The 13,469-nt window shown below is 42.9% G+C and overlaps 1 protein-coding gene across 3 annotated transcripts in view; it reads right to left on the bottom strand.

The window, feature by feature from the left end:
• SH3GL3 (SH3 domain containing GRB2 like 3, endophilin A3) overlaps positions 1–13,469 on the bottom strand; it is a 135,416-nt gene that overhangs the window by 109,977 nt on the left and 11,970 nt on the right. The window contains exon 1 of one of the 3 annotated variants that reach the window (XM_072801552.1): positions 1,032–1,441. The exons of the other annotated variants lie outside the window; for them this stretch is intronic. Coding sequence (XP_072657653.1) covers positions 1,032–1,422 — 391 coding nt within the window. The 5' untranslated portion in view covers positions 1,423–1,441. Of the gene's footprint in view, positions 1–1,031; positions 1,442–13,469 lie in introns of those variants that run through there. 3 annotated transcript variants of the gene reach the window in all.

The raw sequence follows: 13,469 nt of genomic DNA, 5'->3' as shown, positions 1-13,469 counted from the left end.
GTGAGGCCTGAGATGGAAGTGAGGAACATGTTCCTGGACACAAGGTGGTCCTTTATTTTTATTTATTTATTTAATTGAGACAGAGAAAGAAAGAGAGAGAGAAAGAGAACACAAGCAGGAAGGAAGGACAAAGGGAGAGGGAGAAGCAGATTCTCCACTCAGCAGGGAGCCTGATGTGGGGTCCAATCCCAGGACCCCAAGATCATGACCTGAGCCAAAGGTAGACACTTCACCGACAGAACCACCCAGAAGCCCCAAGCTGGAGACACTTCTAAGCAAAACACTGAAGGGGCAGTTTGGTTCTTCCTGAGTACTTATAAAATGAGAGGAGACAGAAATTAAGAACCTATTGTTAAGCAAAACGGAAGCAGAACCTAAAGATCTGGAAAATTCTCAGCCTGTCCATACTACCAAAAAAAAAAAAAAAAAGGAAAGAAAGAAAGAAAAGGCTTGTTTTTCAGAGATCACTAATGATGTGGCTGAAGAACCATTCAGTAAGGAGACTGGCATGAGTGTGAACCATGAACTAATCAGCCACTCAGCAGAAAGACTGCCAGTTCAAACTGTAGGAGTCTGAGGACAAAATCAGAGGCTTGCTTAGATCCTACAGGACTGAGCCACAGAGCTATTCAGCTGTGAGCATGCACTATTCCTCAAGACAAGCCAAGAGTGATTCCAAAGGTAATTCAGAGCCATCAGGGCTGGGTCCTCAGTTTCAAAGTGGGGCAGGATAGTGCAGGTAGGTTTATTGCCTCAACAGGGCCAGATGGCAGCCATCCAGAGCCCTGGGGGCAGGACTGTCACTGGCAGAGTCATGGAGATGGGACCACCACCCAGCTGGGTCCCAAGGACAGAGAGCACTGAACCAAAGGGATTCATTCTTAAGGCTTAAGATCTAATGGTATTTGCCTCACTAGGTTTGGGACATGCTGAGGACCCAAACACCCCTTTCCTCCTGATTTCTCCTCTTTGGAGTGGCAACGTCTATTCTGTGCCTGTGTCACCAGGTAACTTGGAAGCACATAACTTACCTGGTTTCACAGGTTCACAGCCAGCGAGGACTTCTGCCTCAGGATGAAATTCACCTCGAGTTTGCCTTAGAGGATATTTAGATGAGACTTTGGGCTTTAGAGTCGATGCTGGAATTAAGACTTTTGGGGTAGTTGCAATAGAATGAATGGATTCTGCATGCAAAAACGGTACGAATTTTGGGGAACAAGGGAACTGAATGTTATAAACTAAATGTTGGTATTCCCCCCAAAATTCATACGTGGAAACACTAGGCTCCAATGTGATGGTATTTGGAGGTGGAGCCTTTGGGAGGTAATCAGATTTATACAAGGTCATGAGAATGGGGCCCTCGTTATGGGATGAATGCTCTTCTAAGAAAAAGAAAGGCCAGAGCTCATGGTCTTTCACCATGTGAGGACATAGCTAGAAGGTGGCCATCTACAAGCCAGGAAAAAGATTCTCATCAGAAAACAAATCTGCTGGCACCTTGGATTTCCCAGCCTCTAGAACTATGAGAGATAAAAGTTGTTTAAACCACCCGGTCTAGGGGCATCTGGGTGGCTCAGTCATTGAACGTCTGCCTTTGACTCAGGTCATGATCAGGGTCCTAGGATCAAGTCCTGCAGAGGGCTCCCCACGAGGAGCCTGCTTCTCCCTCTGCCTATGTCTCTCCCTCTCTCTCTCTGTCTCTCTCATGAATAAATAAAATCTTAAAAAAATAATAAATAAACCACCCAGGCTATGGTATTTTGTTACAGCAGCACAAACTAACTAAGAGAAGTATTCACAGCAGCACTATTTATATGTAATAGCCAAAGATGGAAAAGCCCAAATGTCCATCAATGGATAAACAGATTAAACAAAGTAAGGTATATGCACACAGTGGAATATTATTCAGGCATAAAAAGGAATAAAGCACATGCTACAATACAGATGAACTTCAAAAATATGGCCAATAAAAGCAGCAAGACACAAAACAATTCCATTTATTTTTTTTAACAATTCCATTTATATGAAATATCTAGAATAGGTAAATCCATCAATCAGTGGTCATCAAGCAGAAGGGAATGGGGAGTTAGCTGCATTAAAAAATATGCAGTTGTATTCTGGAGTGCTAAAATGTTCTGGAACTAGACAAAGGAGGTATTCGCACAACATTGTGAGTGTACTTAATGCCACTGAGCTCGGTCATGTGAATCTCACCTCAACTTTTTTAGAAAGAAAGATTTAAGAGGCATAACATCCAAATGCAACACCCAGTCCTCGATTAGACTGTGGTTTTCACAGGCCGGCTAGAAACAACATTTGGGGATAGTACAGGTCTGAACACAGGCTGGGCATCGGATGATATAAAGATACACTGCTAGGTATGATCGTGGTAGCATAGCTGAGCAGAAAAATGCTCTGACGTCTCAGACACACACACTAGACTGTTTGAGAATGAAAGGTCACGATGTCTGTTAAAATAGCTCAGAGAAAAAAGATGATGAAGCAAGGTGGCAAAGTGTTCACCGTGAGATGTACATGACATTCACTGCAGGTGTAGGTGACATTCACCACAAGATCCATGATGTTCACTGAAGATGTACATGATGTTCACCACGAGATGCATGATGTTCACGATGTTCATGGCTAGATGTACATGTTCACAGTGAGATGTACATGATGGGGTCGAGGTATTCGCTGTACGTTTCTCCTCAGTTTTCCGTATGTTTGAATTTTTTCATGATAAAAGGTAAAAATAACTCCCAGTCAAAATCCCAGCCAGTTATTCTGTAGATACCAACACTCAATGTTTCTCAAGTTTTCTATGTAGAGGTGACGGTACCAGAAGAGCCAACGCGGTATTGAAGGAGAAGAACAAAATCGGAGCGCAGCTAGGACCTGACTTTAAAGATTTACTATAATTTACAACAGAAGAAGTATAAATAGCACATCTACCAAATCAGTATACCAAGTCCAAACATCACAACATATGTTTACATTTATCACAATGGTTAAATTTAAAGAAGAACAAACAGTACCTATGTCAGCCAGGAAGTGACAAACGAGGCCCTCTCACCACCAATAAGTGACGAGATAAATTGGAATAATCTTTTTGTTTGGTAGTAAGCTGGAAACGATTGTCCTCTTTAAAAAAAAAATATTTATTTGAGAGAAAGAGCGAGAGACAGTGTGCAGGTGGAGGAAGAGGGGAGGGAGACGCAGACTCCCCACTGAGCAGGGAGCTCAAGGTGGGGGCTCCATCCCAGGACCCTGGGATCATGACTTGAGCTGAAGGCAGATGCTTCACCAACTGAACCACCCAGGCACCCCTGTCCTCTTCTTTTAACAAGAAAACTAACTCCTTCGCTATCTCAGATTCCAGAGCCCTTCTGATGGCCTTCTGCAGTGTCTATCTCTTAGATAGAACTATCTCAAGCAGAAAATATCAAATCAGAGAGCATCACCTCTGCAAGACAGATTTAGCAAGAACAGCTTTCTTTCAACACACATATTTCAAACCACATTTTTCTCTGCACAAGTCAAAGAAGGTATTTACTTCAGAAAAAAAAAAAATGGATCAATCCTTGAGTCTCCACAGACCTTCCCACTAGTGTTGGAACCTTAGTGTATGAAGCTCTGCCATCATATTGCATATTGTGCTCTTTCAAATGTGTGATTAAATAAAAACATTGTATTGTTCCCTTTTCCCAACCTGAAATTTCAGTTCTTAAAGAATATGTTTGCCTGGCTGAATGGAACTCAAGTCAAAAACAAATAAATTAAGCCATTTCTGAAGTGAACTGTATCAAAAATAGTCAAAATATAGCTCCACCCACGTGGGGCAAAACTGACAAATCACTGGAAATCCAATGCCCACCTCATCTCCTAGTTATCACATCACCCCTGATTGCAAAGTTAGCCATTGAAAGATAATTTCTGCACGTTTCAACTCTCTGTGATAGGACTTAGTTCTCTTACCCCACACAGAACAAACAGGCACCAGGAAAGATAGCAGGTCCAGTGAACATGCATTTCTAACATGGATTCCGCTTTTATCCATCATGAGAAGCCCCACGAAGTGCCACCTGTGTGCTTGGAGAAAAGCTACATAATCTCTGTGTGCCTCAGTTTTTTCATCTGCCAGACAGGGACAGTACATCTTAGATCAGTGATAAAAATGGTTAACATTAATTTCTATAACAGTGTATGGGGTGGGGTGGCTCAGTCAGATGAACGTCCAACTCCTGATTTTGGCTCAGGTCATGATCTCAGGGTCCTGGGATAAAGCCCTGCATCGGGCTCTGCATTGGAGCCTGCATTAGAGTCTCTTTTTCCCTCTCTCTCTGCCCCTCTCTACCCCTTCCTCCCTTCTAAATAAACAAACGATGTAGATATATGAATTTATACTGACAAACTCCAAAGAAACAGACAGATAAAAATAATGGCATAAAGGCCATAGGATTAAAGGGGATTTTTTTTTTACCTTACATTTTTTCATTTGCATTGTAATAGTTTTAAAATAAACACTGGAGAAATTATTTAGATATCCAGAGAAACAGCAAAAAATTAATTTTCATTCAAAGGATTTTCATCTGACATCACAATGAACATGGTCAGTTTAATCACACTGATAAAGAACCTGAAGAAGCTCAAAGAATAATCGTATAATAATAGAAGCTATTATTGAGTTAGCAATTACTACATGGCAAACACTCTACCAAGTACCTTAAACATATCCACTCAATTCTCATTGTAAGTCAAGGAAGGAAGTGCCATCATTACCTCCATTCTACAGGTGGAAAAACTGAGGCGCGGTACATGGCACACCCATGATCACAGAAATGGTAGGTGTCTAAGGCAAAATTACTACTGGCAGGGAGCTGATGTGGTCCAGGGACTCACCTCTAGACGCTCAAGACTGTTTACTGCAAGCCCTTGCAACTTTCAGGCTGGGTTTTGTTTGCTTCCCAGCTGCATGAACATCAACCCGAGTAGCAGGCACACTGGTGGTGCCAGAAAGTGCTCCTCCAGGCAGCCCCCAGCCAATAGGGCCAGGGCACCTGGGAGATAAATGCCCTGAACCTCCTGTCTCTGGTTGGATAACTCTCGGTGGTTTCCACACTGTCTCTGGGGTTCCCTCCTCAGGTGCCCTCAAAGGTAACTCACCTAGCAGAGGTAACTTTACTGGCTTCCTTCTCCTCCCCATCTCTGGTCTCCACCTCCCCACTGGTTTTCCTGGGATCCCTATGAAACAAAAAACCACCAAAGAAAACTACCTCTCTGGACACTTCTGTCTCAAGGCCTGCCTATGGGGACCTTCCAAACCAAGAAAATAATACACACAGTCCAGCTATACTACCTCATGCCCCCAAACACTCTACCCATCAAGCTGTACTACCTACAATTTCAATGAAATGGCAGGGAATGTTCCTTCAGTGTCGATCCCAAATGTGCTCTCCTTTGAAGGATCCTGAAAATAGACACGTAGCCCTTAAATCATAAAGTGCTAAGTGCAGGACTTAATACAGGCCATATGGAAACATGTGGCATCGTGGAGGGGTAGACAGGAGCTGACAGATCTGTCATCTCCCGAGGAGCCCTTCTGCTCCCCCAGGACCCAGAAGAGGGTTCTCGTGAAGGGTAAGGCCTGACAGTGAAGCTTGGCTTAATTTCGCTTGAAGGAGCAAAGTTTGATTTTCTGTCCCAGGCAAGAGGCCTGCTGAGAAAGCTCAGAGCTGGCATCACGGTATGTTTCTCATGTGCCGAGCTCCGTGCCACCATATGACATGCATTAGGGCATTCATTCCTGGGGTTCCTGCCCACCCCATCAGAGCAGTTATGCACCCACTACAGAGAGCAGATGAAGCTTATAGAAGGGAGGTGACTTGTCTGAGCTCAAACAGCTCTGAGCTGGAACTCCTATCAAGTCTCCCTGACTCTGAACCCAAACCTTTTACCAACAGGTTATACAAGTCCCTGCCGAATGATCATTATAATAAAGTCACCACCTGCTGAAGCACAGATTATGTGCAAAGCACTTTAGATATGTGATTTCTCACTTTTACCACAGCCTACGAGTTAGAACTACACCATATATGGTGTAAGCTTCACATTCATACATTAGCCCTGTGAAGTATTATGTCCATTTTATAGGCAAGAAGACTGAGGCACCAGGAGGCCTTTCCCCAGCAGGTGCTGGTGCAGGGAGCCAGGCAGGCTCTGCTCTCCGTTGCTGGCGGGGCCTCCTGGGCTCCGCAATGCCCTTTGCACTCTCTGCAGCGGGATCCAGCCTCCCCTTCTGCAGTTCCTACTCAGACTCAGGGCTTAGGGGGAGCTGTGGCTGATCTACCTCCTGCCCACTTGTAGGGAAACCAGTGGTCCTCCCACAGGTGGGACCTGCAAGTGCTCCCAAGTCTTATCTTCTCAGAGTGACTTGACCCCATCCCATTAAATGTCTAGGCTCTCTTTCTCTCCCTCTGGGACCTCTGGGACCACATAGTCTCCTACTCCTATTCTCATAGCCCCCAAAGCGCCAAAGAGATCTAAGTGAGCAGATCAATAGCCTTATCAAGGGAAAAACAGATCGTGGATTATATGACATACCTTCTTTTACCTAAGTCTATGGGGCTTTTGTACTCAGTGAAGTCAGTTAAATAAATCCAATAATATTTGTTTCTTAACAATCTGTGCTGGCCTTCTGATATTACACTCCTCATTTTGATGACACACTCCAAAAAATTTTTCAATTATGGCAATTTCAGCTGACTTCCATTCCCAAAAAACCCCCTCTAAGTCTCCCAAGGAGAATAAATACACCATATTTCTTTAAAATATGCATGTCTGGCAATTCAAAAGGGTACCATCTGGTTCACATAATTTCTGCATGAAGTTTCCAAAAAGCCTATAGCACATACATGATCCACTCCTGCTGCAACAGAAGCCAAAACATTCCATTGGTATCGTACAAAGTGACTCAGGCTAAGTGAGGTGAAGACTGGCCATGGTCCTTGCAAGGGGATATGATGATCAATTCCCTTAGAACACGGCTCACAAGTTAAAATGCATATATTTAATCAAAGTCATGCTAGAGAAGAAGGATAAACATGGAAATGACATCACCCTCAAGAATCAGTTTTGAGCCATGGGAAAAGTAAGTAGAGAACTGGCAAGGAAAGCACACTGGGGCTCCTACAAAATGATGCAAAGGAGAAGGCAAAAGAAAGTTGGAATAATTAAAACAAGAAGGCAACGATGGAAGTGGAATGAACCCAGCCAGGGGAGCAAGTACTGTTTCCCTGGTGAGGAATTACAATGAGGTGCAGGGCAAAGTGCCAAGCAACCTGTAACCAAAAACACTTCTTGGGTCCTCTAATTCCTCGTCCAAGTATATTACAGCCATTCTTCTCTAGTGCTCTACACTTTGGGAAGGCATTAGCACAGGTGACTTTTGAGCACACAAGTCTCCTGAATTACATGGCAAGAATGCATTTCCAGAGCAAAGTCCTTCCCAGGTCACCAGGATGAATTAGAATTGTTAAGTGATTGGAGAGCCTCCAAAAAATGCACAGCCCAATTGCAGATGTGGACAAAATGTTTTCAGTGCTCTGTCCGGGTCTTCAAGAAATGTGCATACCGACGTACATAAACTCCCCAGCCTTATAGTTCAGAGCCAAGGTTGGCAAACTTTTTCTGTAAAGGGCCAGACATTAATAACTCAGGCTTTGTGCTCTAGGCTGTCACTTGTCACAATGATTCAACCCATTACAGGGCACAAGTGGCCACAGACAACGTGTATACAAGTGAGCATGGCTATGTGCCAATTAAACTTTATTTATGGACCCTGAAATCTGAATTGTAATTATCATGTGTCACAAGATATTATTTTTTTCTTATTTTCTTCAATCATCACAAAAAATGTAAAAATCTTTCTTAACTCACAGGCTGTACAAAGAAACAGGCAATGGGCTATACTGAGCCAATAGGATATAGTCTGCCAACTCCTGGGTTAAAGCTTCTGTATCATCCAGAGTCTACATATATGACATCTGTTTCAAATGAATGATGAAGACAACATTTTGAAACATATACAAATATTACAAATCCTGAAGAAGAATGTGGAGGACAGCAATGGGTGTATCTCCACAATGGTGACAAGCACCATACTGTACTGTCCCAGAATCAGACAGGCCTGTCCTTGAGAGTTCACAGCACCACGATCCAGCTGCAAAACCTTGAACAAGTTTTATTTAACCTTGCCCAGCCTTAAATCCTTCCTCTGTAAAAGGGGCATAACAAAGTACCTTCTTGATAGAGTTATCATGAGGATGAAATGAGATCCTGCCTCTAAAAATATTTTGCACAGGACCCAGAATTTCTGCAAAGTAAAGCTGTTTAGTATTAGTATTCTCTGACAATACTCACAAGATAACAGATTGGTTGATTGCAAAACATTTTTCCTGGATCTGAAGGTAAGATTTTTAGAAATCCTGACTCCTAACTTATAAAAGCTAAAACTCCAAATAAAGTAGATATCTAACACAAACTGATAAAATAATAAAAGGGCATTTTAATTTTGCCACAACACCTCAGTTATCCAGTTACCGGGAATCTAGAAACCTCAGATTTCTGTAAAAGTTGTGAGCTCGGGATCCCTAGGTGGCGCAGCGGTTTGGCGCCTGCCTTTGGCCCAGGGCACGATCCTGGAGACCCGGGATCGAATCCCACATCGGGCTCCCGGTGCATGGAGCCTGCTTCTTCTTCTGCCTGTGTCTCTGCCCCTCTCTCTCTCTCTCTCTCTCTCTCTCTCTCTGTGACTATCATAAATAAATAAAAATTAAAAAATAAATTTAAAAAAAGTTGTGAGCTCGAACTCATGAAGAAAATGCAGTATCAACAATCATTTACTCACTCAACAAGCATCTCTGAAGAACTCTGCGTGAGAAGAGTTTACAATATCTACTAAAAAAAAAACAAGAAGTCACAAAATAATTTCCACACAATAAACATGACATTATCAGTGTGTGTGCATCAGGGCTCAGGGAGTTGTGAGGGCAAGCAGGGGCTTTGGAAGAAGGAGGAAGAAGACAGAGAATCTGGGTGAGCTGGAGTTCTGCAGGCTCCAAAGATGGCAATGGAACCTTCCAAACAGAAGTAATAGAACAGGTGAAGGAGTGAATGAGTCTGGGGCTGCTAGAGAGTGCCAGCAGAGGGCTGCTAGAAGGGTATGGGACCATAGGAAAGGTCATCACACACCAAGTTAAGGAATTGAGAGTCTACCCAATGGCTCTGGGGACCCCAGGGAAGCCCTGGAAAGAGAGGGCTAGGTCCCTGATCCCCATGGAGCAGGTGGATGTGGGGAGGATGGAAAGGACGGTGTGAGTGGGAGGAGTATTTAGGAAGTAGTATCTACACAGGACCAGTGACTGAATGTCGATGAGACTGGGAGCAATTAACAAAAGACGCCATAAAAATAGTCAAGAAGCAGAAAATATGGTAGATTCCAGGAGAGACGATGGCATGGTCTGCTGGTCTACAATCAGTATGTGTGTGTGTGGTCGGGGTGGCAGGGGGTTAATGGATGCCAGCTTCAGATCCAGGAACAGCCAAAGAACAAGAAGAAAAGGGAGCAAGGAAAACACACACATATAACACACCTCCCAGGCTTGTGCAGATAGGGGGGAAAGAATGGCCAAGAGCCAAAGCAGCAGGTGGCGCCTTGTTGTAGCAAACGCTCACGGAACGTGTCCCACGTGCTCCTTGCGTAGTTCCTGGAAAATCTGCTACAGGAACACTAAAAATGCATATAAATACACAGAGTCAGATAGGCTTTAATTTTTCGCTTTACTTGTTATTTTAAAAATGATGGCAGCACACAAAAATACTGCACACCTTTCCTCCCGACCGCACAGAACAATTTATCAGCCTATGCACTGATTAATTCATTCTTGAAAATCACGTTCATTAAATGGGAAAAAGCAACACACGTAGAAGCCTTCATAATTGCAGAGTTTAAGCCCTCGCTGGAAGATGAGAAAGCTCTGTGAACTTGAGAACACGCCTTCACCTCTCTGGTATATGGATGAGACCCCAAGGCAGACACTCGGATGCAGGGAGGAAGGAGATCCAGGTGCTTTTCATGAGCTGTTTATCTTTTATTTGTTTTTAATTTTATTTATTCACTTGAGGGAGAGCGAGAGTGAGAGAAGGGAGAGTTGGAGACGGAGAGGGAGAAGCAGGCTCCCCAGTGAGCAGGGAGCCTGAGGCAGGGCTCGATCCCAGGACCCTGGGATCATGCCCTGAGCCAAAGGCAGACACTTCACTCACTGAGCCCCTCTCATTTGTTAACATGGTAGAAGCAGCAACTACTTTATCAGGTTGCCGTGAGGATTATGTATTTGTGTCAAGTACCTACTTAGAATCCGTGCAAAAAAACACACTTACTACATGGATATTCCAATGAACAACCTCTGATATTGGTCTCATTATTCCTTAGGGATGAGGGGACCAAACCCAAGGAGAGTTAACTTACTCTCCCCCAAAGTCACACTTCCTGGCAAATACAGGAAACCTACTTCTCCCAACCCCAAATCCCATGCTCTTTGGGTATTCCACGCTACCTGCCCTTTGGCCCTCCCCCTCGTTCAGTTCTCACCAGCAATAAATGGCTGGCAGCTCCACCATTTTGGCACAACCACTATTCAAAGGCAGACTCCCAGCCTCTGCATATCCAAGTTCTTTCTACTAATATCAATATAGACTCAGCCCCTGGAAGTTTAGCTCCCAAAGACTGTAGAATGGAGTGGAATGAAAGGCACATTTAATATACTTGACTTAACAACTCCCCCTCAAGGCAGGGAATGACAAGAAAAGAGAAATTCCTTTATTCTCCCCAGTTGCACCCACTCCTACTACTGCTCCTTCAAAATAAAACTGGGCTTCCATCTACTGTCCCCAGGACAGGACTCCACTGCTAAAAAGCAAGATAAATAAAAGAAATTCTTGGCTTTTGCGCTTCCAATGGCCCAAACCCTAGCTATTTATGGCCAAAGCATGGGATTTTATATGTCATTTACACTCTGAAATTTCTTCATTAGATGCTAACTGTACAACACCACTCTTGGTCCAGATGTCATCCCCTCATATTGAGAAATTAACCTTAAAGAGATATGACCAGGCAGCCCGGGTGGCTCAGCCGTTTAGCGCCGCCTTCCGCCCAGGTTGTGATCCTGGAGACCCAGGATCGAGTCCCACGTTGGGTTCCCTGCATGGAGCCTACTTCTCCCTCTGCTTGTGTCTCTGCTTCTCCCTCTTTCTCACTCTGTGTCTTTCATAAATAAATAAAATCTTAAAAAAAAAAAAAAGGGAGAGGGATGACCATGTGCTTTAGACAACAACTATCTTTTCTTGGAAAAAACACCTGGTTTAAGACATTAATTTGACTAATAGGAATCCAGTATGGATCAAATTCAAAGCTGTTGGTTAACTTTTTTAAAACAAATTTTATGAGTTATAAAAAATTTATTAACATCTGCTTTAAGACACATGACTTTTACTTATGATTTGACGAGAGCACCAAAGAAGGGGTTTTATGTGCCTTAGAATATTCTAGAAACTACCTATTTTTGCATCCTCTTCTTAAAATATTCCTAAATAGGTCACTACAAGCAAAGCACTAGTTCCACCTCATTTCTTGCCAGCGTTTGCATAGTCGTGTGAGGCTGCCCACTCATTTCAAAGCCTGCCTTCTGCTGCTCTGCCCACTCAGCACTGTCGAATTTGTATCATGACTTGACAGCTCTCTGCCCTTACACCTGATCGTTCCTCAGCTCCCATATGATGCCAGCCAAGCTCCTTAGGGGAGCCTAACCCAACAGCACATGGACAAATGCTCAGTTCAGCTCCATCCAATGTGCCTTCCAACAAAGTTTCCAGGAACATTCCCAGACCAAAAGCTAAGAGCCATCTTGTCAGAAACCATGTTTAGCTCCTAAGCAAGCACTGGATAGAACACAGAAGAAGCCAATCAGTGACCTGGAAGGTAAACAACAGAAATTACCCAATCTGAACAAGAGAGAAGAAATAAACTGGGGGAGAGGGGTGGCAAATAAAGAACACAGCTTAGGAACATGTGGGACTATAACAAAAGATCTAACATTCATGTCATCAGGATCCTAAGAGGAGAGAGGAAAGACAGGCAAAAACCAAATAAACAAAAATCACCACACTAGAAGAAATAAGGGCTGATGGGCTGTCTTGGTGGCACAGTCAGTTAAGTGTATGTTTCTTAGGCTTGGCTCAGGTCATGATCTCAGGTTCATGGAATTGAGCCCTGTGTCAGGCTCCACACTCAGTGGGAAGTCTGCTTGAGATTTTGTCTCCCTCCCCCTCTGCCTTCCCCTCCACATGCTCTAATTTCTCTAATAAATAATTCTTTTAAAAATTTAAAAGAAGCCTGAAAATTTCCAAATTTGGCAAAATACATAAACATACAGATTCAAGAAGTTACCTAAAAAAAAAAAAAAAAAAAAGAAGAAGAAGCTACCTGAACCCCAAGCAGGATAAACAAAAAAACCCACACCAAAAGAACATGGTCAAACTTCTAAAAACCAAACAGAAAGAAACTTAAAAGCACTGAGAAAGAAATGATACCTGACATATAGAGGAAAACACCATCCAAATTATAGATTTCTCATCAGAAATCACTGAAGTCAGAGGAAAACAGCACACTATTCAGTGCTAAAAGAAAAGAGTGGTCAACTAGGAATCCTATAACTAGAGGAGGTATGCTTCTGGACTGAAGGGAAAATCAAGATATTCTCAGATGCAAAAAAACTAAGAGAATTTGTTGCCAGCAGATCTATCCTAAGGATTAGGGCTGGAGGAATTTCTCAAAACAGAAAGGAAAGTTTGAAAGAAATAACCCTGAAATATCAGGAAGGAGGGAAGAAAATATATGGTAATTAGTATAGACTCTGCCTCTTGAATTTTCTAAATTATGTTTGATGACGAAAGCAGAATCACTGATGATTAAGTGATGAGGAGAAAATCGTAATCATAGGACACTGATGTGTTTCCAAATATATACAGAGTAAATATTTAACAGAGAGGAAATATTTAACACAATCATATTATAAATGGAGGAGAATAATTGGACATAAAGGGAGATAAATCTACATTTCACTAAGACTGGTAAAATTATGACACTGTAGACTCTGATAAATTATATAGCTAGAATACAATACCTAGAGCAGCCACTGAAAATACTATACAAAAAGATACACTCAAAAACACTATAAAGTTGACCCTTGAACAACACAGGTCTGAACTGAAGGAGTCCACTATATGCAGATTTTTAAGGGTTAACAACAGCCACAAAATGTTGAATAAACAGTTGTGAATAACAACTGTCCACCCCTTGCTCCACCGGACCTAATCAAAGGAGACAGGTGCAGAGGTTGAGCCTGCCGCCCTAA

The sequence above is a fragment of the Canis lupus genome, chromosome 2, assembly GCF_048164855.1.
Source record: "Canis lupus baileyi chromosome 2, mCanLup2.hap1, whole genome shotgun sequence".
Taxonomy (NCBI): Eukaryota; Metazoa; Chordata; class Mammalia; order Carnivora; family Canidae; genus Canis; species Canis lupus.
This window is presented reverse-complemented; position numbering and strand designations above follow the sequence as displayed.